This window comes from Fundulus heteroclitus, unplaced genomic scaffold (genome assembly GCF_011125445.2).
Source record: "Fundulus heteroclitus isolate FHET01 unplaced genomic scaffold, MU-UCD_Fhet_4.1 scaffold_251, whole genome shotgun sequence".
Lineage (NCBI taxonomy): Eukaryota > Metazoa > Chordata > Actinopteri > Cyprinodontiformes > Fundulidae > Fundulus > Fundulus heteroclitus.
In genome coordinates this window covers 43,048-68,935 of record NW_023396662.1, presented here as the reverse complement: position 1 = coordinate 68,935, position 25,888 = coordinate 43,048, and the positions used below count along the sequence as shown (strand labels likewise).

The window sequence follows — 25,888 nt, the reverse complement described above, 5'->3', positions numbered from 1 at the left end:
TTGTAGCAAGGACCAAATCCTCTTCAGCAAACCTTATATGTGCAATCACAAGGTCCAGCATATAGATTCATGTCACACTTGCCATCCTCGCTTTCACTGGTCTCAGACTCAGCAGTCTGGTACAATAAGTTTGACATGGTAGCATGGTAATTATATATAGTTTTCTTCATACTGACCATATATTGGTCCTAAATTTGACCATGTAATCGTTAAAAATCAATGACTGTTCCGTCCCTCCAACAGAAACGCTACTTTCTGAGAGTGAAGGAGAACAGATTTAGTCTAAGTAAGTTCACAGAACTGCAACGGACAGATGTGGTCAACAACCAGTATCATGAGCTCTCCGCTCCTCCGGTGGTTAAGCAACACAACATAGCACATAACTGTAGAGGTGGAACAGGATAGAAGATTCTTTATTGTTTCGCAGTCCTGCGGTGCTTTGTGTTGGTCTATCACATAATATCCCAACACAGACGTTTGCCATTGTGATGTGACAAATGTGAGAATGAAATGAGGATTAATGCTTCTACAGAGCCCTGTGTGCACGCTCCCTTCATCGTTCAAACCCCAATGCCCTGCTTATGCTGGCGGCTTCATGTTTTCTGACACCTTTAACTGCCTGGTGTTCAGCAGTGACTGAAAACTTTTTGCCTGACAGCAAACAGAGGACCCGGCTGGATGAACACATAACAGCAGCAGCAGCAGCAGAAGCAACCAGCTCCATGCAGATCTAATTTCAACACTGCAGCCTCTGTAACACCCATGTCAGCCTTTTTATACCCATTTACAATTTGGAGTAAAAAATCAGCTAGTTCTAATTCTTCTAAACGCTGTCATGAATATTAATGTTATTAATATTAATAAGCATGACAACCATCCTGAATCCCTTTAGAAAGTCTTGGTTGATGTTCTGAGGGACTTGTTTCTGTTATGACCTGATGAAACGTGCGTGCATCGCGTCCGCCGTTTCTTAGATTCGCCCACATGAAGGCGTTATTGACCTGCTTTTCAATCGTTTTCTGCCTTTGTTTTTCATCTCTAGGAGCAAGTGCAGCTAGCAGGTTGAAACTTCCACACGTCCCACCACCGAGCTGACACAGACCCTCAGTCTGATCGCCGTTGAAACATTCCTGGTAGGACGTGAAAGCACTGAGCGCCCATCAGTATCCCAACATTTAACCCTTCCTGGGATGCTCCTCTCCATCCTTCAAACCTAGCATCTGAAGCCTGGGCTACGCTAGCTCCAGCAGTTCCACTGTTAGCCCCTGAGCTTTGGCCTGGCGTCGTAAAAGCTGTCTATGGCAGCCCTGTTCCTCACGGCGCCCCCAGCAGCGCCTCCGTTCAGCCAGACGTGGGTAAACAGCTGAAGGCGGACTTTGTGTCAGTGGATGCTAACCAAGCCGCTACCTAACGGGACAGCAGCAGGCCCGCTGCCACCAGCTTTATCTGCAGGCCGCTAAGGGGTTCTCGCTAACTCCACTTATGCTGGTGTTTTATTTATGGCAGCTTCTGTCTCGCAGCGCCGCTGCTTATTGCCCGGAGCAAAGTCTGATGATGGGGGAACTGCTGCGTCGTTACCTGGGTGAGAGATGTGAGAGCTGCCATCTTCCTGCTGCTGCTTCCTCCCCTCTGCTCCGGTCCGACCGACGCCCAGCGACACGCCTCCTAGTGGAACCGCTTTAATTTGTAGAATCCTACAATGCGCTGATAGAATAGGAGGAGGTTGTATTTACTACAATAGTTTGTCCTCTGTCGCGTTTGGTTTATTTTTAAACAGACAACAGTGCACGCACTAATCCGAGCTATGGCCTGATCCCACTTTGCTATCAAATGTTGGACCTATTTCGCTTCTCTTTTGTCTTTTGGAATAAATCGTTTATAACTAACTGGGGCCTTTCTGGAGAACAATGGGCGCTTTCAACGTCTTCTTTGCACAGACTATGCATTGCTGAGTGTTTTTGACATCCCTCTATACCTCATATCCCTCACACTAACAGATTCAGGAACCTGTGTAATCATGGTACTCTTATTTAGCAGCTGCCTTCAATACAGCGGACCATCACATTGTGATGAGCTGGTTTGTGTAGGAGTCAAGGCTAGAGCATTACAGGCTTCAGATTGTGTCTGGCTCAGATAACTTTTGGTGCTCAACTCAATGATTGCATATCCTCCTCTGATCAGTTAGGGGTCCTACAGGGCTCAATTCTTGGACCAGTTAGAATTAACCTTTTGTGTTAAAAGCTATATTAGTCATTTACTTGTTATTAACTATGTTTGAATCAATATTAGAAAGGTATTGAATAGTTATGAACTATGTTTGAATTATTTTTAGACATATACTGGTTAGTCTGTGTAATAGCATTAATTTTATTTGTTTCATGTTCATTGGACACTTCCTTTGTATTCAACGTTATATTATTCTGTATTGAGACATTATTTATGGGGCTGAGGAGTAGAGTAGTAAGGTTCAAGGTCTTCTTCTCTGATCTGTTGCAGATACACACCTGAGACCAACACACACACACACACACACACACACACACACACACACACACACACACACACACACACACACACACACACACACACACACACACACACACAACTTTTCTTGTATATTCCCCTGAATGAATGTGTGCGGAAGCTGGCCTGCCCACACTATTTTTATAGAGCCAATTAGATCACATTCATTGCATGCATAAGTCCCGCCTATTGTACAGGCCGTTGATAGAGTCCAAAATAAATCAGACTTTGGCTTCTGAGAACTTAAGACTCTGAGTCCTTTTCTTGGGCCGCCAACAAAAGAGCTTGGTAATAGATGAAGCTAAAAAGATCTCTGCTATTTTGCCTGTATTGCTTACACTTTGGCTCCATTTTTAGAAAGCATAAGCTTGCTTTTCAGTGTTATGCTGATGATACTCAGGTTTATGTGCCTCAAAAACAGGAGGATGACTACAGCATGCAAAGTTTAAATGAATGTCTTGAGGAATTAAAAGCATAGATGGCTTTTAACTTTTTTAATTCGAATGAAAATAAGACTGAGGTGATGATTTTTAGACCTAATGTTACTAGTTGGTCTTCCTCCTGCATAGATTTGAGATGTTTGACAGACTATAGAAAGCCTATTGTCCCGAGCTTGGTTTTAAAACAGACAGTGATTCTAAACTGGATGGGATCTATGCAGTAGTGAAATCAGCGTTTTTTACCTGAGGCAATTGGCCCAAATAAAAGGCATCTTGTCAAAAGATGACTTCTAAACAGAAATTCAGGCCTTTGTTACAACTTGGCTGGATTCTTTTTTATACCTTGCTTGGTGCCAGTAAGTCATCCTTAGCGGGTCTTCAGTTAACGCAAACCGCTGCAGCACAGCTTTTAATCGGAACACAGAGGAGAGAGAGAGCACATTGCTCCCATTCTGTCCTCTCTGCACTGCTTGCCTGTCCATTGTTGATATATTAATGTACATGTAAATGTTTAGTACAGGAGTTAAAAATATTTCAGCATGAAATTCACCTACATTTATTTACACATTTGTTTATACATTGTGTAAACATTAGGCATTTTATGGCACAAGGATGTGGTCATTCCAATTCTGAAAAGTGCCTGAAAAAGAAGAAACGCTTAATGTTAGATAACGTCCATAATAATTGGACTTTGGGTTTGACATTTTGACAGTTTTATGTGCTTATTAGGAGCAATATGAAAGAGAAATTTGGTGATCATTGATCGTTGATTAGGTACATTAAACCACGTTAAGCTTTTTCACGTTAAGCGTTTTAGAATGTCCCTGGTTGGGATCCCGAAAGCTGGGACGGTAATATGTGGGACGATGAGGAGGACAGTGATTCTGGAGGTCCCCCAGATCCACGTCCTTTCCCTCCATTGGGGGTTAAACCCGTCGTCCGAAGGAGAAGAGAGCAGCAGCATATCCCCCCAGCCTTCCGGCAGCGGCTAGATTCTCAAGGTAATGATGTACTTGATGCTGCGGGACAACCTGTTATGGAATGGGTGGAACAGCCGCAACCGCCGGCAGTGTCACGGACCATAACAGAAGATTACTCGCAGGATGAAGTTGCTCATATCACTAAAAAATTAAGGCAGCATCCGGGCGAACCCACTGATCTATGGGTGGCTCGACTGCTGGATGAAGGTGCAGAACAGATCGAAATAGATCACAGAGATGGCATGGCATTTGGTGGTCTGAGCACTGATGGGAATGTAAATGCTAATTATAGGCAGGAAGTGAGAAATTTCAGGCGAGATCATTGTTTGACGTGTGGTCTGAGGCAGTACGAGCAACATGTCCCAATGTATCTGATTGGCCCGTAATCTCTGGACCATGGTTAACATTAAAGGAGTGTGTGCAGAGGCTGACGAGGCAGATGTGTCAAAGAAGAGGCTTAAAAGTTTACTGTGCAGGATTTGGTGCTGAACTGGACCCGTTAAATTCTTTGATTCAGCTGTTGCTAGAGACGATTCATCCCACAACATCGGCTCCACCTGCTGAAGAATCTGAGTCTGTTGTGCGCAGAAAACCTGCTAAGGTGGTTGAGATTGAGGTGTCAGAGTCTGAGGAATCCTCGGGCAAAGAGGTGAAAGTAAGGAGAGTGAGAAAGAGGAAAAGAAAGAACAAAGATAGAAGTAGGAGCAACTTGTACCCTGATCTGACGGATCTGATGGAGTTTAACTAGGATGAAGGCCGAGCCCCGCCAATTCGGATCACAAATTGGTCAATTGATGATATAAGAACGACATGTCGAATGGATTTATCACATTCCATATTATCCGCAGGCTGCTGGGCTGATTGTGAGAGTGAATGGACTGTTGAAAGAATTTTTGAAAAAAATGTGTGTCTGATAATCATGACTTAACAGATTGGAAGCCTAAATTGATGCAAGCATTGGCCCAATTGAATAATAGGCCCATTGCTCCAGGGGCAGACTTTCTGTCTCTGCATTTGACAAACTGAGAAACCGCTCGGGATTATGTGTGCATAAGAGAGTAAAAATAAATAAACAATAAAACTTGTGATTTTATCTGAATGGAAAATGTATTAATGTACATGTAAATGTTTAGTACAGGAGTTAAAAATATTTCAGCATGAAATTCACCTACATTTATTTACACATTTGTTTATACATTGTGTAAACATTAGGCATTTTATGGCACAAGGATGTGGTCATTCCAATTCTGAAAAGTGCCTGAAAAAGAACATTTTATTTGGGAAGAAGCACAGCAAAGAGCATTAGATTTGGTTAAGAAAGCCATACAACAAGCTGTGTCATTGGGATATATGATGTCCGGGCCTGTGGAGTTGCAGGCCTCAGCTGTTAATGACAATACAAGCTAAAGTGATTGATGGGGATTATCAAGGAGAAAATCCCTGGTAATTGAGAAAGAAGAAAAACTAGCACAACTGCTAGTGGAACCCTGTGAAATGACAGAGGTTCAAGGGGTGGCTGCCCCCACTAACATCACTGTAAGAGGAACAGGGGTGTTTGGCTCAACAGATAAACCAGGAGCCAAAGTTTGGGTGAGACAAAAAAAAAATGGTCCACCTAGACCAGCTGAAATCATTTCACAAGGGAATGATGCAACAGTGTCAGTATTTTACTCAGGGGAGGAAAAAATGGATAAATGTTATGTAAGAGAAAACTAATTTTATTCTTTTGTCTTATAGCAGTACTAATTTTGATTTCAGATCCATGTTTCCGTGGAATCTGCTGATTGGATGACCCGAGGGACAGCGCGATGGTGGACGTCCCAAACAGAGGGAGGCACCACAGGGCTGGTGCAGGATTTGGGGCCATCATCCTCCGTGTCCTCGCTGCCATGGTCCTGCTGGCACACATCTGTTGAGCAGAAGCACCTGGCCGGATCCTGAAAGAAGTGGTTCAGCCGTATCAACTGTGATGGGGAGACAGCATGCGCAACGGAATCCAGGATGACTACACATGCTCTCGGTGGCATGTAGGAAGCATACCAGTAGTCTTCAAGGGATGTAACGTTAAAGTGGATTCAAGGAGAGGTTTGTGCCAATATGAATCATCTACAGAACGAGCGTGTAAGAAGACACACACTCAAATTGCACCTGCTGCACACACTTGTCAACAAATGGCACAATCGACAATAACAAATAAAGTTCACTGGAAAGTTTTTTTTTTTTTTCTCCTCCTCTGCCAACATGCACTACGACGAAACGTGCATGGTGGGACACTTTGCTTGGTGGAACAGGTACTGTGTTAAGTGTTTCCAACGCTTTTTGACAATAAAGAAACAACAACTATGTTATTAAACACTGGACAGCATGCATCAAGAGCTGTTCATCAGGTTGGATTATGGATGCCTACTGTTGTAACATCACAGGAGGAAACTGCAAAGATCTTCCTTAAAGAACTGAACTGGCAAATAAAAATGTGGAACACGACGGCAGAAGTGTTAACGAACATTTCTGTAGCTTTGAACTGGACGGTATGTAACGTACAAATGATGCACACTCACATACAACAAGAACAGTTTAAGCGTGTGGTTACTACCGGAAATTTCCAGGAATGGAGACAACTATGGAACATTAGTAGTAAAAGGTGGTTACAACTAGAACCACAGAAGACCTATTGTAATGCTACTATGTGTGAAGGACATTGGATCGATAATACTACTGTATGTCATTATTATATATTGCCCGTAGTGACTGTACAGGGGTATTGGTTTTTGAAACTGGATGGTGATTGGTTTGGCCCACAGACAAACTACACCTATGACCTGGATCTATGCGAGACTGCTGATAAAGGGATGGTATGTATGCTACAACAAGGACATCTTAACCCATGTTTAACCGAGACGAGGTGTTATGTGATTGGACTCATGAACCAGCTAGAGAAACAATAAAGAGTCATCCTCAATTACCTCAGGTGCCTTTCGTTGGGTGTTTTGATGTATACATCTGGAGTTGGAATAACGTGACCTATCAATTAACCAATTTCCCTATCTCCCTGGATTGGTTCAAATGCGCATTGGATCAGTCTACGGAACTAAATTGCTTAGTTAAATCACACAGGTCCAACATTTCCAGCTTAAAGGTACATTTATGGCCCAAGGACAGGTTCTGCATGCGGCTAAGTTAATAGAGCAATCATCTGCACATCATTGGTGGAACATTTTTAATGGAATGTCTGTTACTGCTCGAAACTATGTAGTACCTCCCTTGCTTTTGCTCATTATTGTTATTATAGTGTTAACCTTATGTAATGTTTGCACCTGTCTTTATATTAGAAGGGTTAAAAAGCAGTTAAATTGGAGGTTGTATAACACTGCTGTACTATGAAAATCACCATGAAAATTAGGGATGGTTGGTATGGGGTAGAACATGCTACACTACTGATTGACACCACAGTTCCTACTGATACTTTTGAAGTAGATTACTTTGTTGGACAACGTTGGTACACCAGACGTGTGGTAATGGAAGAAAATAATAGAGTTGAGTTTCTTAATCAGGTAACTGAATTATGGGATACCTATACTGATTCTCAGTGGTCAACTAGCATTGGACTTTCGGGAATAGAACAACCCTGGGGACGGTTTTTTCTAAAATTAGGTTTTCCCAAAATTAGGATTGTCAAAGACCAAGGGGTGGAGTGATATATTAAAGAATTATTTTGCTCTTTAACAATGTATTATGGGAAAACCTGCTCAGTTATATAACTTGTTTCACTTATATTACTTGTTTTTGAGTTCACATAAAACTAAGAACAACATGTGTTATTTTGCTATAACTTGTTTTAACTTGTGGTGGGAACCTATGACAATGTGTTGTGGGAAAGACTGATTCTGTATTTCTTATTTTGCTTATATTTGCTGTATTCTGAGTGCACTCATATTATTTTGCTTCGCACACTGCTGAGATGCTGGGAACGGGTTCTGTTTGGGAAACATGCTTTGGTAAGCAGGGCAGCTGTGGAGGGAGAGATGGCCACTCTCGCTCCACATCTGACTCTTTGTTTACAAGTATATAAAGAGGTGACTGCCCTCAGCCCGGTGAGTCTGCCATGAGTTCGTGTGTGGATACCGGCATCGTGAACGCTGATCTTAACCTAGGACTGAGGTCTCCCAGTTCGTGTCAATGGTGAGAGCTGATTCTGAGAATCTGTTGAGCGTCATGTTTGTTTGAAAGCTTGTTGCTTTATTGCTTGCTACTTTGTGTGTGTGAAGAGCTAATTGTTTTGATGTGCTGTATTCTGTGGGGAATAATAATAAATGTGTGCCTTATATTCTAACAGAAACAGTGTTTGAGTCCTTATTTGTGTTTGCCGATCTCTACCGATCCTGAAATAAACATTTCATAAAACAATAGTCTATTTTAAAACTCTTTTGTTTGTTTTTAAGTCTTCAAATCGTCTTGCCCCTCCCTACCTCTCTAAACTAATGCACCACCTCTACCCTTCTTGTTGGTCCCTCAGATCAGCTGACCAGATGTTGCTGGAGGTACCGAGGACATGGCTAAAGCTCAGGGGAAATCAAACTCTTGTCGTTGCAGCTCTCAAATTATAGAGCGCTTTGCAGGTGGAAAATAGAAAAGCATCTTCAGACATTTTTAAATAAGCTCTTAAAACCCACCTCTTTTCTTTGGCTTTTGATACGGTATAAGGTCTTAATCAGTTTTTACTTTTTTGTCAGTGTATGATTTTGCTACTTTTACTTGGGATATTAATTTCTACTTTGAATTATTATTTTATTTAAAATATATATGTTTAAATGATTTTAATCATTTTGTGTGTTCAGCACTGCTGTTTTTAAAGGGCTTCAAAAAAAAAAAATCCTTGGTTAACTTTTCATGGTTCCAAGCCTACAAAGCCAGAACCAGGCTGACGTTGAAAGAATTTGTCTTGACGAACCCAAAGACAACCACACACTGAGCCTTGTTTTAGAGCTTTTATTGTAAAAGGTGAGTAGTGGAGATGAAGACCAGAAGACTGTACCGGGCTGGAAACAGACGGCTGTTAATTGAGGTGGCGAGTGGGCGCAAGAGCCGGACTGGAGAGAGCTGGAGAGGTCTTAGTGCTGTGATTTTTGAAGCTCCGCGTCAAATTGCCCAGAAGAAGAAAACAGCAGCTGGCAGAGTACTGTTTCGGCTGCAAACTGTAAATAAACCCACAGCTATAGCTGAAAGTCCCCCTAAGCAACAGTTAAACCTTGTAGTGTGTAAATGGAGAGTACAAAGGCAACGCAAACTTGTTTTCACCGTGTAAACAGAGCCAGAGACTGTACTACAGTGATGCCAGAGTGTATCCAGAGCATAGCTGGTAACTATAAATAATAACTGCCAAATTGATCAAATTTCAAGTAGACGACTTGCTTTATATGCATGACTTACCTTGTCACTCCTGAGAGCAGAAATACATTCCTCCGACAAATGATGACTTCTTAAAAAGAAATAATCTCCCTCCATCTCTCCTCTTCTCCATGACACTCAAATATCCCACAAGCTGATGCCGGGGTATGTTGCGTTGTTATGAGGAGAAAATTATCTCGTTTTAGCAAGATAAGTCTCTCATTAAAACAAGAAACTTTTGCCGTTAAAGGGAGAAAGTTATATAGTTATAACAAGTTGCCTTGTCAGCCGTCTGGAAACAACACGCTTTGGTACAATCCTTGAAAGTCACGTGACCTCCCACAGCCGGAAGAGCAGCCTGTGAGCCAACCGAAAAACCGCTTGACTTGTAACCAATGATTTGTCTGTATTTCTGGGTCTTGAAGCGAAAATACTTCAGACACAAGTGTCTGTGTGTGTGCTTACAGATTGATCTACATATTTGCAAATCTTAGTACACATTTGTAAATCTCAGTACACATTTGCAGATCTGAATACAGATTTGTGGATTTTTTTTACATATTTGCAAAACGGATTACACACAAGTAGTTTCACACATTTGCAGATTGTTGTACAGACACAAATCTCCTCACACATTTACAGATTTATTTACACATTTTCAAATCCCACTGCACACACACAAATCGAGATACAGACACACAACTCTCCACCCACATTTGCAAATGTTAAAGCTACTATTTTGGCCCCATAGTAAAGTCTCAGTGCTGTGGTGAGCTCAGCTTGCCTGGAAAGGACTGAGAAGATATAATAATAATAATACATTTAATTTCTGAAGCACTTTTCACCAGCAAGATCTCAAAGTGCTCCAGAGTTAAAATCAGTTAAAAACAAGGTAAAAGAAATTAAAAACATCCATCCATTTCCAAACCGCTTTATCCCTCATGGGGTCGCGGGGGTTGCTGGTGCCTATCTCCAGCGTTCACTGGGCGAGAGGCGGGGTACACCCTGGACAGGTCGCCAGTCTGTCACAGGGCAACACAGAGAGACAAACAGGACAAACAACCATTCACACACACACTCACACCTAAGGACAATTTGGAGAAGCCAATTAACCTAACAGTCATGTTTTTGGACTGTGGGAAGAAGCCGGAGTACCCGGAGAGAACCCACGCATGCACAGGGAGAACATGCAGAAAAACCCAGGGGTGTACTTGAACCCAGGACCTTCTTGCTGCAAGGCAACAGCGCTACCCACTGCGCCACTGTGCAGCCCAATTAAAAAAAAAAATAATTAAAAACATACTTAATTAAAACAGTAATATAATGTTAAAAATCAGTTTGTGATTAACATTCACAGGCCTTTTGGAATTAAAACGTTTTCAGGTCTGTTTTAAAAGAGACAAAGCTCTGAATGGCCCTCAGCTGGGTAGGGAGGCTGTTCCAGAGGCATGGTGCAGCCCAGCAGAAGGCGCGATCTCCCATTGAGGAGAGCCTGATACCGGGGACTTGGAGGAGCAGGGTGTTTATGGATCTGAGGGTGATGAGGTCTTGGAGGGAAGTGGGTGCATGTCCATGGATGCATTTATGGGTGAGTAGCAGAATGTTATAGTTGATCTGGGATGAGACAGGGAACCAGTGCAGTGATTGAAGGATGGGGGGGATGTGCTTGTGTTTACAGGCTCTCATCAGGACCCTGGCAGCGCTGTTTTGAATTTATTTGAATGCAGCATAGAGTATTGAAATATTGCTGAGATGCTGATGTTTTATGTGTATATGTATAATCATTCCATCATTTGTACCCACGTATCCTTGTAGGGTCGTGGCACGTGGCCTGCCTCCAACAGTCACTGGGTGAGAGGCAGAGTACATCTCAGGGCAACACAGACACATAGGACAGACTACCATGCACACACTCACAATTTGGAGAGAGCAATTACCTCAGGACCTTCTTGCTGCAATACAAGTGTTACCAACAGATATGAATGAAGACTGGCTTTGTAAATGTCATGGTGAACCTGAGGCTTTGCTTTCCCCTCACAGGAGAGTGGGGGACAACACATTGTTGTTGGTAGCTCTGACTGTAGGAGGATTTCCCTATGGAGACTTTCTTTCCAGACAAAACTTTGGTTGTTTATTGGGGGAATTTCATCTATATGCGTCAATGTTCAGACTAAAGCATCTACAAGGTCATCAAAGAAGCTGAGGGCAGACTAAATAGTGGTAAAAACACTTGGCTAAATATTACAGAGGTGTTATCACAAATGTCCTCCTGTGATGATCTCTGCTCTGCATCTGCCGATACAGGGGATGCTTGTTTTATAAAACATACAGAAATGTTGGTAAGAGCAACATCGGTTACAACCACATAAGCAATGTTTAGACTTCTAGAAATAACCAGATCCAGAACATGTGCTCCATTATGGGTGGCTTCTGTTATTTCAATTCAATTCAATTTTATTTATATAGCGCCAATTCATGAAACTTGTCATCTCGAGACACTTTACAAAGTAAAATCAATCATATTATAGTTATTTAGTTCAAAGCTGTCCAGAATATTCATTAACCAAGCAATCGAACCGACAGCCTGCTAAACCTCTCCATACCACTCAGGGTAGACTTCAGACACAACTTTCATGCTCTCATTTTTCCTATTATGCAAAACAACCTTGTAACTGTTGGGTTTTCTGTCATGATTCCTAGTTTTCTCCGTCATGTCATAATCCATATCATTAGGAAACCGATGTGTCTTGCATAGTTTGGTGTACAGGTTTCTTAAATCTTGAACCCCAGCATCTCCCACAATCAACGTTTGAGGCAAAGCTGTCAACCTTTAGCTGCCACACACTTTTAGCCTCAGATTTACTCAACATTGTGGATTCAGGCTTCTCTTGAATCACCAGATTAAGGTACAGTGCTCTGCATAAATGGGTCAAACCCAAAGCCGGCTTTCTTTAACTATTTTGGTTCTGTAGTTGAGATTAAGGTTTTGTCCATGTTCAATCCACATGGAAGTTGCAATTCACATTGTTTTCTTTCTCTATGGAAGTTTAGAACAGCTTAAAGGTGTAGCTACTTTTTTACTGCTTTCCAGTCTTTTGTTGGACTCTTACGGTTAGTGAAAACTGCCTGTTAACTCTTGCTAATGGTGTCCATGAGTGTTGAGATCAGAAGCTGCTGGGTAGCATGAGATCTCATGCCACAATTTAGTAAAAGTTAAATAACAGTATTTTATGTCAGTTTTATGACCTGTTAGCATTAAGACATCAGCTAAACTAAGTCCAAGCCGTAATGCATTCTGGAAAGCTGCGGCTGTCCTTGCTTGAATGATGCCTGAGGAGAGCACCACCTCCGCATTCAACCCCACCCAAGGAGAGAAATGTTATTCTGTTTGTTTCTTTAAAAACTATTTTCAATAGATTTCCACATATCTAGAGCTAGGTGGCCATACTGATGAGTCAATTATGTACTTGTTGATTTCAAAAGTTCATGAGAAAATTCAGAATTCCTGTTCTTCTTTTAGAAGAAAAAGTTTTTGAAAGAATCTCATCATGGTTGGAGGTTTCAACAGATGAGGACCATAGATGATTTTCACAAATCCACCTGACACCCTGCAAGCTTTTCTGCCCAGAATGGAGAGCTTTTTTGCCCAAATGAAGTGTCCGAGAACTTGTCAGATTCCAAAAAAAATGTATTTATTAACTTTCAAAATATTACAATAATGTGTTGGGAAACTGCTGTGTGTGATCGGTCTTCTCAACTGAACATCCTCAAGCGCAGAGCCAGATGATAACGTTTACCATCTCATGTGGTAAATCTGGTCCAACATCTGAAGTGGCAACTCAAAGCAACAATGGGTCCGGTTGAACAGTTTTCCTTCTGGAAGGAGAAGCTGCTTAGCGGAGTTTTAGTTTTGGGCAGCCTGCTGCATGATCACTGAACACAAGCTTAACATCTGCAGGTACTCATCAGCTCCATCAGCAAGGCACTTTCCCACAACCTGCAACAGAGCAAACAGACCACTGAAGCCAGAGGAAATGACAACATGTTGGAATGTAATGTGAATTACTGAAACAGTTAGATCGGCTAGGCTAGTGAATATTCAGAGAGTAACTTATCACAACTGAACTGTTCTAAGCAATGATCTTCTGTAGTCCACAAGCTGCTTCTGTGGTTCTCATGAGCTTCAGCATGCAAAACCATGTGCTTGGTTACTGAATCAACCAGAACTCTGGTTCTCCGTTAAAGCAATCAACTTTTTTGATCACGGCAAACCTCATTTAGTACGTCTCTGTTCCAACGACAGAGGACAAAGCAGGTTGGAGTGAGGACTCTCGCAAGTTACCTCATCCGAGAGAATTTAGACTTTCAAAACATATTCCACTCAACTGAAGTTCCCATTGAAATTATATTAAACCGTTTCTTGATTATTACCAAAACTTGTACATATTTGCTAGTGATTGGAAATTAGATTCTTTTCACTGAGACTTTATGAGTCACTCACTAAAGTGAATTGAGTCAGTGAGTTCTCCTGGCTGAGCTGAACTATTAACTCCCTGTCGGTCTCAGTTGCAGCTGTGCTGAGCCGAGTCGTTGACTCACTGATACTTCCTGCTCCAATTGCACCATTTGGTAGATTTTGTGAGTGCAGTTGGGTTGCAGCTAGTAGCTGGGTTTTGTTCACAGCTCAGATCAACTGTAGCAGGGCCTAGTAGTTTACGTATCGGGTTAATAGTGATGAGAAATTGTGAGTCAGTCAGTAAAGTGACTCAAGGATTTAAAATGACTCATTCAGAACTTGCACATCACTCATACTTACTAATTTATTTGGGAAAAATAAGTTAGTTTTAAAAAAAAAAGAGCTGAACCTGTTCAACTAATTCATCAGGTCTCGATCCAATTAAAGATGTAAGACCTGCTGGAAAAACTAAATGCAACACTGGAAACCCCACCTCAGAACAACCAAGAACTGAAACGGTCTCCTTCTGCAAGTTTAGACTGTCTAGTAGAGTCAGGGCAGGGCTTACACAGGTCAGGGTCAATTGGATCTAAAAACAGAAACCCGCTGGAGATGAACCAATCACGATTGTGCAGGCCAACACCTACTTCTTGTTTTCTTTGACATGTCGGCCTGAGAACTGTTTCCCTAAATATTCTGTGCAGCTAGGCAGCTCCAGGCTAACAGCCAGGCTTAGTTAATCCTGGTGCCTTCTCTGTTCAGTCAGAGGTCACACTGACCAGAAACCAATGGGTTTTGTCACAGATTCTGTTTTCTTATCTCTGTTTTTTTAATTAATTGCAGGAACCATAACTGCTTTAATGAGCCATTCGCAGTTTCACTGTACCGGTCGTGTGTACTTAGACTAGCATGACTTAATCTTTGAGACAAGCATATTCTACTGGCAGGATCAACCAGGTAGCCCTCATAAATATTGACTGTAGTACTATTATTATTTTAACATTATGAAGGTAGCCTATACCATTATTAGCCTTATAATTATCCATGAGGGCATTATTACTGTTCAATTGTGTTTATGAAGACTGTTGTTCTAAGTTTGACAGAAAGGCATTTAATAGACTATGGTTTGTGTTGAAAGGATTAGAGAAATGGCTGATAAAGAAGCAAAGCTGTAGTCAATCAGAAGGCCAACTCTGTCCTGGGTTTCCCCCTGGACCCAGTGCAGGTGGTGGGAGACTGGAAGGAAAATACCATCACTGATGAACAATATCTCCCACCCCATTCATGGAGCTGTTGCAGAGCTGGAGAGCTCTTTCAGTAACAGACCGCTGCATCCTAGATGCTCTAGGGAAAGTTTCTGCATGCCGTTCCTCCTGTCTGCTCTTAGACTTTACAATCTCTGCTGCTCACAGACTCAATGACTGTTTACATCATGCTAATGGTTGCACAGGTTCTGATCTGCTCATGAATCATTTACATTGTCTCTCAGATGCTAATGTACCTTAGCTAATTCAGGATGCTGCTGTACTATCATGTGTTTGCATATTATCGTAAAGTCTGTAAACAGGCTGCTGTTTTTCACCGTTTAATTTGCACATTTCATCTTTATTACCCGAGTATGCCATATTATCAATAATTGTGCAATATTTACTGTGGCATTTATTTTCAACTTTAGATTCTATTAGCTTCTATTAGCAGTTTCACTCAAAAACTGTCTATCAGGATTATTGTTGTCAGCGAAGCAACGTCCTCTAGAGCAACAGACTCTGATAGGTCACAGGAAATGCGACAGTTGTTCCCTGTTTGCCACAAAAGTAGCTCCAAACACGTTCTTTCCTTTATAATATTGAGTCTGATGAGCTTCATTTCGTCATCAGCCTCAATCAAAAGATGTTGCTTGTTGTCATGATTTGTCCAGATGAGTCGAACACACACTGAGCTTAGTTCTGAGTGTTTATTGAAGGAAGAATGGGTTGTGGAGGGAGGAGAACCAGAGTCTATACCAGAATGGAGCAGGTGGAAGGTGAATGCAGGAGCCGGAGGACTGGAGGTGCTGAAGGACTGGAGAGAGCTGGAGAGCTGCGGGTGCAGCGCAGAGAATCAGCAGGTCAGCAGAGACAGTTCTTAGACACAGGTGGCTACAGTCCATAGAACGCTGGGGCTGCAGTGGATCCAGCAGTGCGGCAGAGAGGGTTCTTGGAACACAGGGGCTGCAGAAGGGCCAGGAACGCAGCAGAGAGAGTTCTTGAGACACGGGGGCAGCAGCAAATCCAGCAGGGCAGCAGAAAGCTTACTTGGAGCACTGGAAGGCCGAATTAACAGGGGAAACCGGCAGCACAGTTGAGAGATCACATGGAGGTGCAGACAGGTGTGGGAAGCTCAGGTAATCAGACGTGGGGAAAATCTCAGGTTGCCAGACTAAGGAGAGTTGATGCTCAGCCAGACGAGGGAGAATCTGACTGAGGGCATCAGATAATTGAAGACAGAGCGGCGGTGAGGAGCTGACTGGAGAGAGTTTATATAGGGAGGCTTGCAGGTGGAATGAGTCCAGGATGATTGAAGGTTGAACAGGTGTGGATGATTAGGCAGAGTGGAGCTGGGAGGGAGGAGGAAGGCGCTGGAAAGGTCCAGAGACAGGCAGGCCAGAACTGTACTGTGACACTTGTTTGGTTTTAAGTTTGAATCATAGAATCTGTGATCAAACGCATAGCCTCCTGAAAAACGTTGCAGCATTTACCTGAATTACTTAAACCTGGCTTGACAGTCGCGCCTCCTGAGTATGATTTGACCTTGAAACAGATAAAGGCAGGATGCACTGATCACGCTATGTGAAGCCTAGCTTCGGCTCTAATCCTGGGTTTGTAAATTCTGCTTTTCTGTGAAACGGCCCTCTGGTGATTGAACTCCAAAATCATCCCCCCCGTTGAGCCACAGACATCAAGTTGACTATTAATAGTGGATTTTCATGCATCAAGCATCTGCTCATTTGGTGTTTTATTTCCGTTTTACTGAGCATGGTCATGTTATGACTGATTTGTATAATGAATAAACAGAACCAGTGATTCTAAAGAGGTTCAAACTCTTCATTTGTAATCAATAAATAACGGTAAAGAGGAAAGACTCACTGCCATCTTCTCTGCAATGGCTGACTTTTGCTTGTCAGTAATGTCCTTTTCCAAGATGCAGTCGTGGAGCTGATTCAGGATCTGTGTGGCTGCATATCCTTCATTCACCATGTTCTAGCAAGGAAATAAGAAACTGTACAGGCTAATGTTCCTTGTTAAGACAAAGCACCTAGTCTGGTCAACAAGGCCCTGTGTTTTGGGAACTTACCCTCACAGCCATTTCTAGCTTCTCAAATGTTCCTTTGAAGCAGAGTTGGAGCAAATGATCAATCATCTTGGAAGGAACCACCTAGAAAAGAGCAGGCGGTGACGTGCCTGTGGGGATCGTGATGAATAACGTGTCCCTCATGTCTCCAGCCTTCCCTGTGACTCACCCCTGCTATCTGAATGATAGATTGCTCACTGATTTCCTTGTCCGTGTTGAGACGTGCTGCACTCTGGAGAAACGTGATGGCTTTCCTCAGATCCCCCTCAGACACCTTCACCAGTGCTGCAATGCTCTGCATCCAGCAAAACCAAAACAAAGACAACAAGGTGTTGATGTACATCCAGCATCCCCAACCATCACAGTAGCAGATGTATGTAGAGCCAACAGTACTGACAGGTTTGCTGCTGATTCTGTGTAACTGGATCATTCCTTGGATGCAGATTGAACACTGATTTGAGTAATTCTGTCAATATATTCATGGTATTTAAGTACGATCCTAATTCCTAAAAACCATTGGCTATGTTGTGCAGTCTTTGTGCCGACTTCTCTTTAGTGTACTAAGAACTTGTCCTGGGGCCCGTTCTTCGTACGTCACTAACTCAGTTAGCTGGACTTGATTGTTGACGATTTGGCATGATCTTGCATCGTTTGGTTCTTCGAAAGACATCCTGCACTTGTTGTCATAGCAACATGTGCGCAAGCTTAAGCCTGCTTATTTCATGTAAACAGGATTAGATCGCAGCTGTATAAGCGGAGGAGAGAGGGAAGTCTGTCGTAGCCATGTCCATTTTTACGACAACAATCTGTTGCGGAAGGTGCAAGAATAATTTGCAGAGTTTTTTGAATTAATCGCGTATTCTGCAATAGAGAGGATCCTTTAGTGCAGCGCGACAGTGTAATTGTAGAGATTTTTCTTGGTGGCTGTTATAAACAGACAAACATATCATTTAACAGTGGCTTTTAAAGAGGAAAAAGTGGTGTTAGAGCCATAAATAGAAAATACTTAAACTATTTGTATGATGGTTTGCTTTTTATTTTTATCATATTCAGTAAGAAGATTTGTTCAGGCCATTTTATTGTGAAGTTTAGTTTTACTTTGAAAGGTTTGCTTCCTGTCGAGCCGTATATTGTATTAGAAAAAACTATGGATGGATTATCTAGACACAGAGCAATACAGTTTTACCGTGTAAACTGTGTATGACTTGGGAAAGGAAGAACTTCATTTTTTATAGATAAAGAATTTCTTTTGTTAAAATTCCTAGTTTGAATGCATCCTTTACTTCCACTGTCTAAGGAATGACACCGATATTTGGATCTCTTGACATAACAAGTGCCTTTTTTAAATAGAGCATAATAATTAAAGGCTACCATTTTGTAGAATATTCTTGTATTTCACTTTTACTTGTCCCCATGTTCTAGTGGGTCCCGTGGAGGCTCTGATATAAAAGAACAACGTAAATATGAAATTATTAAAATGCAAAAATTCATACTGTAGAAAGTGATAGAAACATCTACCATGGACAGTATTTACGCATTAATTTGTCTGCTACTTTTTGCCAGCCCTTTCTCCTGGCTTTAGCAGACTTTGAGGTGTTTCCTGTCGTTTTAATTAGTGACTCAAATTCGGCATAACCTTCCATTAAAAGCTCGTGTTCTGCTTGGGAGAAAAACTGTGGGCGTTCTTTGGCCATGCTGAACAGCCAATAGCAGCGTTGCTGATCATTGTTTCTACTTTTGATACATTTCCCCTTTTAAACAAACGCATGAACGCGCAGTTATCTCATATAACTCAATCCAGTCATACTAATCATAAACAACAGGTGTGTTTGAAGAACCCAATTAGCCGGATCATGATTAGCCGGATGAAATCATCTTGGATGTGTCATTTGATCTCGGATGTTTTAAGCAACGTACGAAGAACGGGGCCCTGAACTTGGTAGAGCTCTGTTTACCCATCTTGTCCTCTGGTCATGAAATAATCCCCAACATAGAGCTAAGCTCAATGCTTTGGTCTCTCTGGGAGACTTTAAAGCTCTGTCAAAAACCTTTTTAGCAGAACAGAGTAACCGCTGTCTTTAAGAAGGACCATGTACCTGTTTTTTCTGTTATCACTGACCTGTGCTATGTGGTTATGTCTTCTAAAATCAGTTCAGACACATTTGATCTTGTAAAGGTGTGCTGCCCTAGCCAGGTCTCCCTTAAAAACCAGGTGGGCATATCAAGGGACTTTATGGAGACTTAAAGCCCTACTAGCCTTTTTGAGGGGAGCTAGTCATTAGACTTTCACATCTGCGTGGCGTGGCAGGTTATGAGCAAAGTGTCAGACACCAAAGGGAAATGCAGGATGTCCACTCTACAACTTAGCCATAGTTGCCTCATTAGCAATAATTCTGCACAGGAGGTTAGAGGACAGCAGCCAAAACTAGAGACTTTTCAGCAAAACCTGCTTCAGAGAGCACTGGAACTCAGGCTATGGTGGCGATTCATCTTCCAACACAATGATCAGAAGCACACAGCCAGGATGATGAGCTCCAACACACAATCTCATAGGGAGTCACATTAGTGTCCCAGGTTGTGTGGGATAGTAAAGATATCAAAGTGGCCTGACTGAACTTATTCCCCCTGTCAAGTAGAGTCGGTGCTACAGAGCGCTGATGGCTAAAAAGAGCGGATACAGAGCCTGTTTCTACTCCAGGCTATGTCTGATGAACACCTCACAGTCAGGGCAGCCAGCTGCTTTGCCTGTTTCTTTATGCGATGCCAGTATTGGAATCTGAAGGCCATTTTCTTGTTTGTACCCACAAGCTTGGCGAATAAAGTTGATCCTGATTCTGTCAATAAGGTTAAAGCTTTTACATTTTATTCTTCAGTCTAGCAGAATATTCTTGTTTCTGCAATGACAAATTTATGCAGCCTCTGGTACTCAACATTTTTAACACAGGAAAAAATATTTGATCAAGTTAATCCCACAAGCATGAACCAATAAATCAGTCAAAACCTGATTTCTAAGAGTGCACCTCAAGTCTACACCGATATAAACTTGCAGCAGAATCTTAGCCCCAGTGTGGGATCTGAGATCAGTCTATGCTCAAGTCCAAATGCATGAAACCAAAAATAAGCATGAAAAAGACCATAAACCTTTATGCCAAACAGAGATTTGAGAAATGACGGCTGATGAGGGTTTAATCCTGCCCCCTGATGTCTAACGTATGTCTCAAAAACCTGACTTCTTGTTGTGGGCCAAATGAATCCACTGGTTTCATCAGGTCATCACTGTCAGTACCATTATCAGGTCCACATTTCGGCCATGCTTACCTCTTTGGTGTATTTGAGCTTCTCCTTCTCACATATTTCTAGCAGGCGTTCTTCTTGGATCTGATTGGCCAAAGGTTTGAAACGAAACTTGGAACATCTGGAGGTAAGAGGCTCAATGATCCTGAGGAATTAGGAGAGACCCCTCTGAGTTAGAATGATCACAGTGCACCAGTGGGGCCCTGACCTTTGAACCTGCAGCTGACCTGCTAATATAGTTACAAATGAGACAGAAGCGAGTGGTGCGGGACTCCTTCTCCATTGTGCGTCTGAGAGCAGCTTGAGCTGGAGCTGTCATGGAGTCGGCCTCATCCAAGATGATGATCTTATAAGGAGGACACGACTTCCCACTGCAAACACAGAAGATCACAGGCCTGAAGGATTGGAAGTCACTTAGATTCAGATGTTTTTATGGAAATGCCTCCAGCCTTTCCTTACCAACATAAAAATGGTATAATTGAAAGAATATGAAGTTAGTTATTCTTTAAACAAGCATTTGGGGGGGGGGGGGGGACAAGATCTCCCAATATTTATTGGATTAAATTTATTAAATTAAGTTTCCCAGGAGCGCTGACTCACTCTGGACGAGTCCCAGCCACAGTAAGCTGAGCGAAGTTCTTGACTTTCTCCCTGATGACCTGGATGCCTCGTTCATCTGAGGCATTCAGCTCCAGCACCCTCTGGCGGTACAGCTCTGGACTGAGACACAACAGAGAGGAGCTGAGCGTAAAAACCGGTCCTGGTACCGCAAGTGTCCCCTTCTTAGCAGCATTTCAAAGACGCCGATCTCTCACCCGTAGAGTTCTCTGGCAGCAGCCAAGATGGTGGATGTCTTCCCTGTTCCAGGGGGGCCGTAGAAGAGCAGATTTGGCAGCTGAAATTAAGCAGAAATCTGGTGACTCCAACATGAAAGTACCTCGTCAAACTGTATAACCCTTGCAGGGCAGTCAAACTTTTTTACAGTAGCAGGCCACACACTATCAGGTAGGAGGGTGCACTTATGCCGGTGCCCGAGCCCCGAAGGGGAGAATTTTGAAAAATAGAGTCTCCCTGATGTATTTTGGAAGCTTTCAAGACAGGTGATTATTTAAAGAATAAAGTCAGAGTGCATGTTTTAAATTGAATAAAAAGCAAAAAAAAAGTGAATGATCAATTCTTCAAAAACAACCTTTGTTTTTTTATTATTATTAAAACATTTTTTCACATGTTATCATGTTTTAACAAGGTTTTGAACAAATTTGCATAAAATTAGTTCAATTTGAATTACTAGCACCATATAAAAACAGATCAGATTAGGTGAATATATGACAATTTACTAACTTCCGAGCGCGCAGTGAGATAACACGCGCGCGCTCAAAACCGGTCTCGCGCGCGCTCAGTTCCTTCTCTGCTCACGCGCTCGACCTGCTCATTCCATGCTCCACACCAGCTGTGCTGTGCGCTCGCTTGGCTGTTTCTCCGCGAGCGTCGCACGAGAAGAGTTTTTCACATAGTTGAGCTCGGATTGGTTCCTGCGTGCTCAACCAGAAGGCACAAATACCGCTCCATTATATAATCGGGGAAAAGTAGGCGGCGGCAAGAGCTGCTATAGACGGCGGTTTGCCGCCATTGACCGGCTACTTTTGACTGCCCTGACCCTTGGGGTGGTGATGGGGCTCATATTTTGGTCATTCAGGCAACACTGAAAAACAAATACATGTCAAGCAAAGGTTTTCTTTAACTGATCGCTTTATTTAGTTAATTGTTTTTAGAAATCTGATCCACTAGGTCAGCTTAGATAAGACAAGATGAACACATACATGTCCTTCTAGGAACCACCGCCCAACAGACCATTGAGTGTTTTCATACAACACTACTTTTACTGAGTGGGTGTTCTATATACCAGTGGATAAATTAAAGTTCTAGTAAAAAGCAGCAGCTCCTGCACAGTGAGGCCTTGTAAATGGCTTTGGTTCGTCTCCTTACGCTTCTCAGAAACCTCAGCAGCCTTCGAAATGAATCCAATCCAAACCCGTTTCCTAGCTGAAATCTGTCCTGTATACCAGCACCTGCTACCCATGTGAAAGAGGCAAAGCTAATGCTTACATCTGCTCCTTCAAGTGACTTCCTGAGCACTGCTACGACCTCATCCTGGAAGGCCACCTCATCGACACATTTGGGTCTGCTGGAATGGGAAAAACAAAACAAAACGAAAACAAGCTTGTTCATATCAATTCATCCATTGAGATTATTGCACCAGACAGAACCATGTCTGACATTAAAGAACAACTGGGTGATTTGGGAGATTTTACTGAATGTCAGGTGTCGTTTTTGGTGAAGCTTCTTCCCTGCAGCGCCATTTAAAACAAATAGAAAAGACCTGCATTTTTATTTGAGGAACATCTTGGAACTTAGATCCATGGTGTCCCCAAGTGAACTTGAGATAATAATACAAGTTTCTGTCTCTACCTGACTGGATCACCTTAACGGCCTGTTTACTTGTTTTAAAAAAAGTTTACGAGTTGCTCATTTTTCCGGAAACGCAAGTAAGAATTGCCATGTCCTTTCTAAAAAACTGTGCATGTGCAAAACCATCTTACCTGGCGTTCTGCTCCTCAGGGGGATCGCGTGAAAATCTCCCAAATCCACTCGTGTCTTATTTAATTCTACTGAGGCCTTCCTCTTGTTCTCATGCGGTTTGCTTCTTGTGAATCTAAGCCATTTTCAAATATACCGTACGGCTGGCTGCCAATCCAATTCAGGTTTCATTTTAAAATCTTCGTCCTAACCTTTAGAGCAGGGCTTTTCAACTAAATTGCTTAGTGGGCCACAGTTACTGAAGGCCATTCCATTTCCAGCACACTTTTACCTAGAGTTGAGCTGTATTGTATACATTTTTGTTATGCCTTTTCTCTGTTAAAATCAGTACACAAACTATCTCCATTGCTCTTCCTCATCGTCCATGTTTATTTACTTGGAACTCACGTTTGATCTTGAGAGGATTCGCAAGATTAGCCTTCTGACATGTGAATTATCCCAAGTGAAATCTGTGTTGTGTTTGCCGTCTGACCGGACACCACATGCTGTATGAGCAAACACGTCTTATCCAAAAAATCTTAGCGTTACGTGTGGTGTCTCTCAGGCTTTGAAAACCGTTGACTATTTTAAAATCCTGCCGTGTGAATCAGCTTTAAGTAAAGACTCTAACCTTTTTAGCAGTACCACAGAGAGGAAGATCAGCATTGGATATCAGACTTACTATTTTTCCACCCAGGGAACAATCTTGGCTTTTTTCTCTGCACTAGGTCCTGCTGTTGCCTTCTCCTTCTGGGCTCTGCTTGTCGGAAAACTGGCTCCTTTGAGAAAGGCCTGCATGATTCCTCCTGATTTAGGAAAAAAAAACAGCCGGACAAGCACTGAATCCTGTCAGCATCCTGACAGGATTCAGGTTTGTCCAACAAACAGAGAAGATCAAACGAAGGAAACACTCATCCTGATACTGGTAGAAAACAAGCTTGGTTTTACTGATGCAAAACTAAAGTATCTGACTCAATTCAGCAGATTGATGCTAGAAGAGCTGTTGAAAAATCACAGGACTTAAACATTTACATGCCTTCATAGTTTCATGTCAGAAAACTTGAAAACTTCACAGCAGTGAAATAAACCAGATGCCTGGCTTTCTGTCTGACTAAGCCTAGATTGCTAGTCTGTGGCTATTTCTGTTACTACAAGGTAAACTGTATCTGTACTATCTGCACCATACGGTCCGACCATTGCTGCTGCTGCTGCACATACTTGCATCATCCATATGGTCTTAACACATGACTTTTCTGTTCATATTAATGTCTTTAGTTTGCAGCTACATTCCTGACTTATAATTAGAATGTTTCTCTTTTGTCTTCTGTGTTTTTTTAATACGCAGCTAAACGACAATAAAGTCTGTTGAAGTCTATGGAAACTTTGAAGGTGGCATGTGGAAACATTGAGCCTGCTAGCTACAGCTAGTCTACACTCTCAGTCCTGAGTCGCCAGCCTGCTAACCCAGACACCACAGCACCGACTAGCCATCATCTTACCAGAGTTATCTGCGGATAGAACACGACCAGCTTGCTGGCTTTAGAACGGCAGCTGCTGTCCGCGTTTAAGTGCTAATAAAAGCCCGTGTTCCCGCTCTGCGTGGCGGGGAGCAAAACTTCCGGTGATGTCACCTTCCGACAACCAATCAAAGGCTGCAAAACATTGTGGCTTCCTTGTCGACGTCAGCGTCGTACACTGAGTTCATGCGACATTTATGAATGTTGACAGAAGGGAAATTTCAGGTCTAAATGAAATTGACGAGCGCCTCATGTTTAAAGTTCCTGTCAAGCAAACTGTTAAATAATTAGGAATTCATGCAAAAAAAAAAAACATATAACTCTTAAATAAAAAAACGTACACAAACAAAATAACAACTGTTAATTTAGAACATGTAGCTGCACTATGGAAATTTGTCTCCATAGATCTCTATTTTTGGTTGTCAGAAGCTGGATGTGTATCAAGATCGGTTCATTCTGCTCTCGTTTTACATTATTAACATACCTCTCAACTTTTGACGACTGTTGAGAGTGAGATTGTTGTCGGGGGGGTGCTGTTATCAACACTGTCCAACGGGGGGGGGGGGGGTGCTGTTGTTCGATTCAAGACGGTCACTATTTTAGACGGACTTTGCTTTCATGTTACAGTTTGTAATAACACATGACGACTTACCATTTAATTCGCACACAACACGGACCGTACAAGTGTTTCACTTTGGATGAGGTAAACTTGTTTGCGCGGCGGCAGTCCTTGCAGCTGTGTTACCTCTACTACTGGACGTGCGGAAACCATTGTACCGCAAATTGGTTCCGCCATGACGCGAAGCGTCCGTACGCGTGCGTTTCAAGAGTGAGACTTTCATTGTAAGATTGAGATTTTCAAAGTAATGCGTGTGAGCGTGTGCAATTGATGAAATGCGTGTGTCACACGGTCAATGCGTGAGAGTTGAGAGCTATGATTATTAACATACTATGTAGAAAAAGAATTGACCACTTCCACCCTAAAAAGGAAACAAAAAATAACAAGGGGGATATAACACTGAGCTATATTATACACTGGAGTGCTAATCGCCCGCTGTTAGAACGAGTCGCTTTGAAGCCACCAGCCGCCATATTGGTACTCCCTATTCCCCCCCAGTAACTAGGGAATATGTGCGCTACAGCATCGAATAACGAGGATTTTCTCATGTTTAGGTGGGTCTTAAAACTTTTAAAATGTCAAATGCCATATACTTTTATTTTATGTTCTAAAACTATCAAGTACTGCGAAAGTCATGTGCTGAAATATTTAGCATTTTATTCATTTAAATATATATTTATAACATTTATAAATATATAAATAACAATATACAAAAACATATATTTACATATATGTATACATACATACATACATATACACACATATAT

General features: G+C 42.2%; 2 protein-coding genes and 1 long non-coding RNA gene across 15 annotated transcripts in view; 1 reads left to right on the top strand and 2 right to left on the bottom strand.

Annotated features, from left to right (window-relative positions):
- eps15l1a (epidermal growth factor receptor pathway substrate 15-like 1a) overlaps positions 1 to 1,683 on the bottom strand; it is a 137,587-nt gene extending 135,904 nt beyond the window's left edge. For 9 of the 10 annotated variants that reach the window (XM_036129921.1, XM_036129914.1, XM_036129918.1 and 6 more), the window contains exon 1: positions 1,579 to 1,683. In XM_036129921.1, the coding sequence (XP_035985814.1) occupies positions 1,579 to 1,605 (27 nt within the window). In that variant the 5' untranslated portion in view covers positions 1,606 to 1,683. The remainder of the gene's footprint in view (positions 1 to 1,578) is intronic. The other variant, XM_036129920.1, reaches the window with a different exon arrangement.
- LOC118559246 lies at positions 758 to 6,127 on the top strand. Its single transcript, XR_004928719.1, has 2 exons — positions 758 to 1,582; positions 5,702 to 6,127. It is a non-coding gene; the product is annotated as an uncharacterized LOC118559246 (long non-coding RNA).
- Positions 6,128 to 12,998: 6,871 nt separating this feature from the next.
- On the bottom strand, positions 12,999 to 25,173 carry rfc4 (replication factor C (activator 1) 4). Of its 4 annotated transcripts, none has more exons than XM_036129927.1 (11): positions 25,155 to 25,173; positions 23,668 to 23,791; positions 22,515 to 22,593; positions 21,224 to 21,303; positions 21,009 to 21,128; positions 20,636 to 20,779; positions 20,433 to 20,553; positions 17,284 to 17,409; positions 17,118 to 17,198; positions 16,910 to 17,023; positions 12,999 to 13,325 (listed from the first exon to the last, which is right to left on the bottom strand). In XM_036129927.1, exons 2-11 carry the CDS (start codon positions 23,781 to 23,783, stop codon positions 13,233 to 13,235), a joined length of 1,074 nt encoding a protein of 357 aa, XP_035985820.1. In that variant the 5' UTR covers positions 23,784 to 23,791; positions 25,155 to 25,173; the 3' UTR covers positions 12,999 to 13,232. The 4 variants fall into 4 exon arrangements, with proteins under 4 accessions (XP_035985820.1, XP_035985819.1, XP_012714256.2 ...); XM_036129926.1 differs by having other exon boundaries at positions 23,668 to 23,842; positions 25,155 to 25,172; XM_012858802.3 differs by lacking the exon at positions 25,155 to 25,173 and adding an exon at positions 24,485 to 24,623.
- Positions 25,174 to 25,888: the final 715 nt, after the last annotated feature.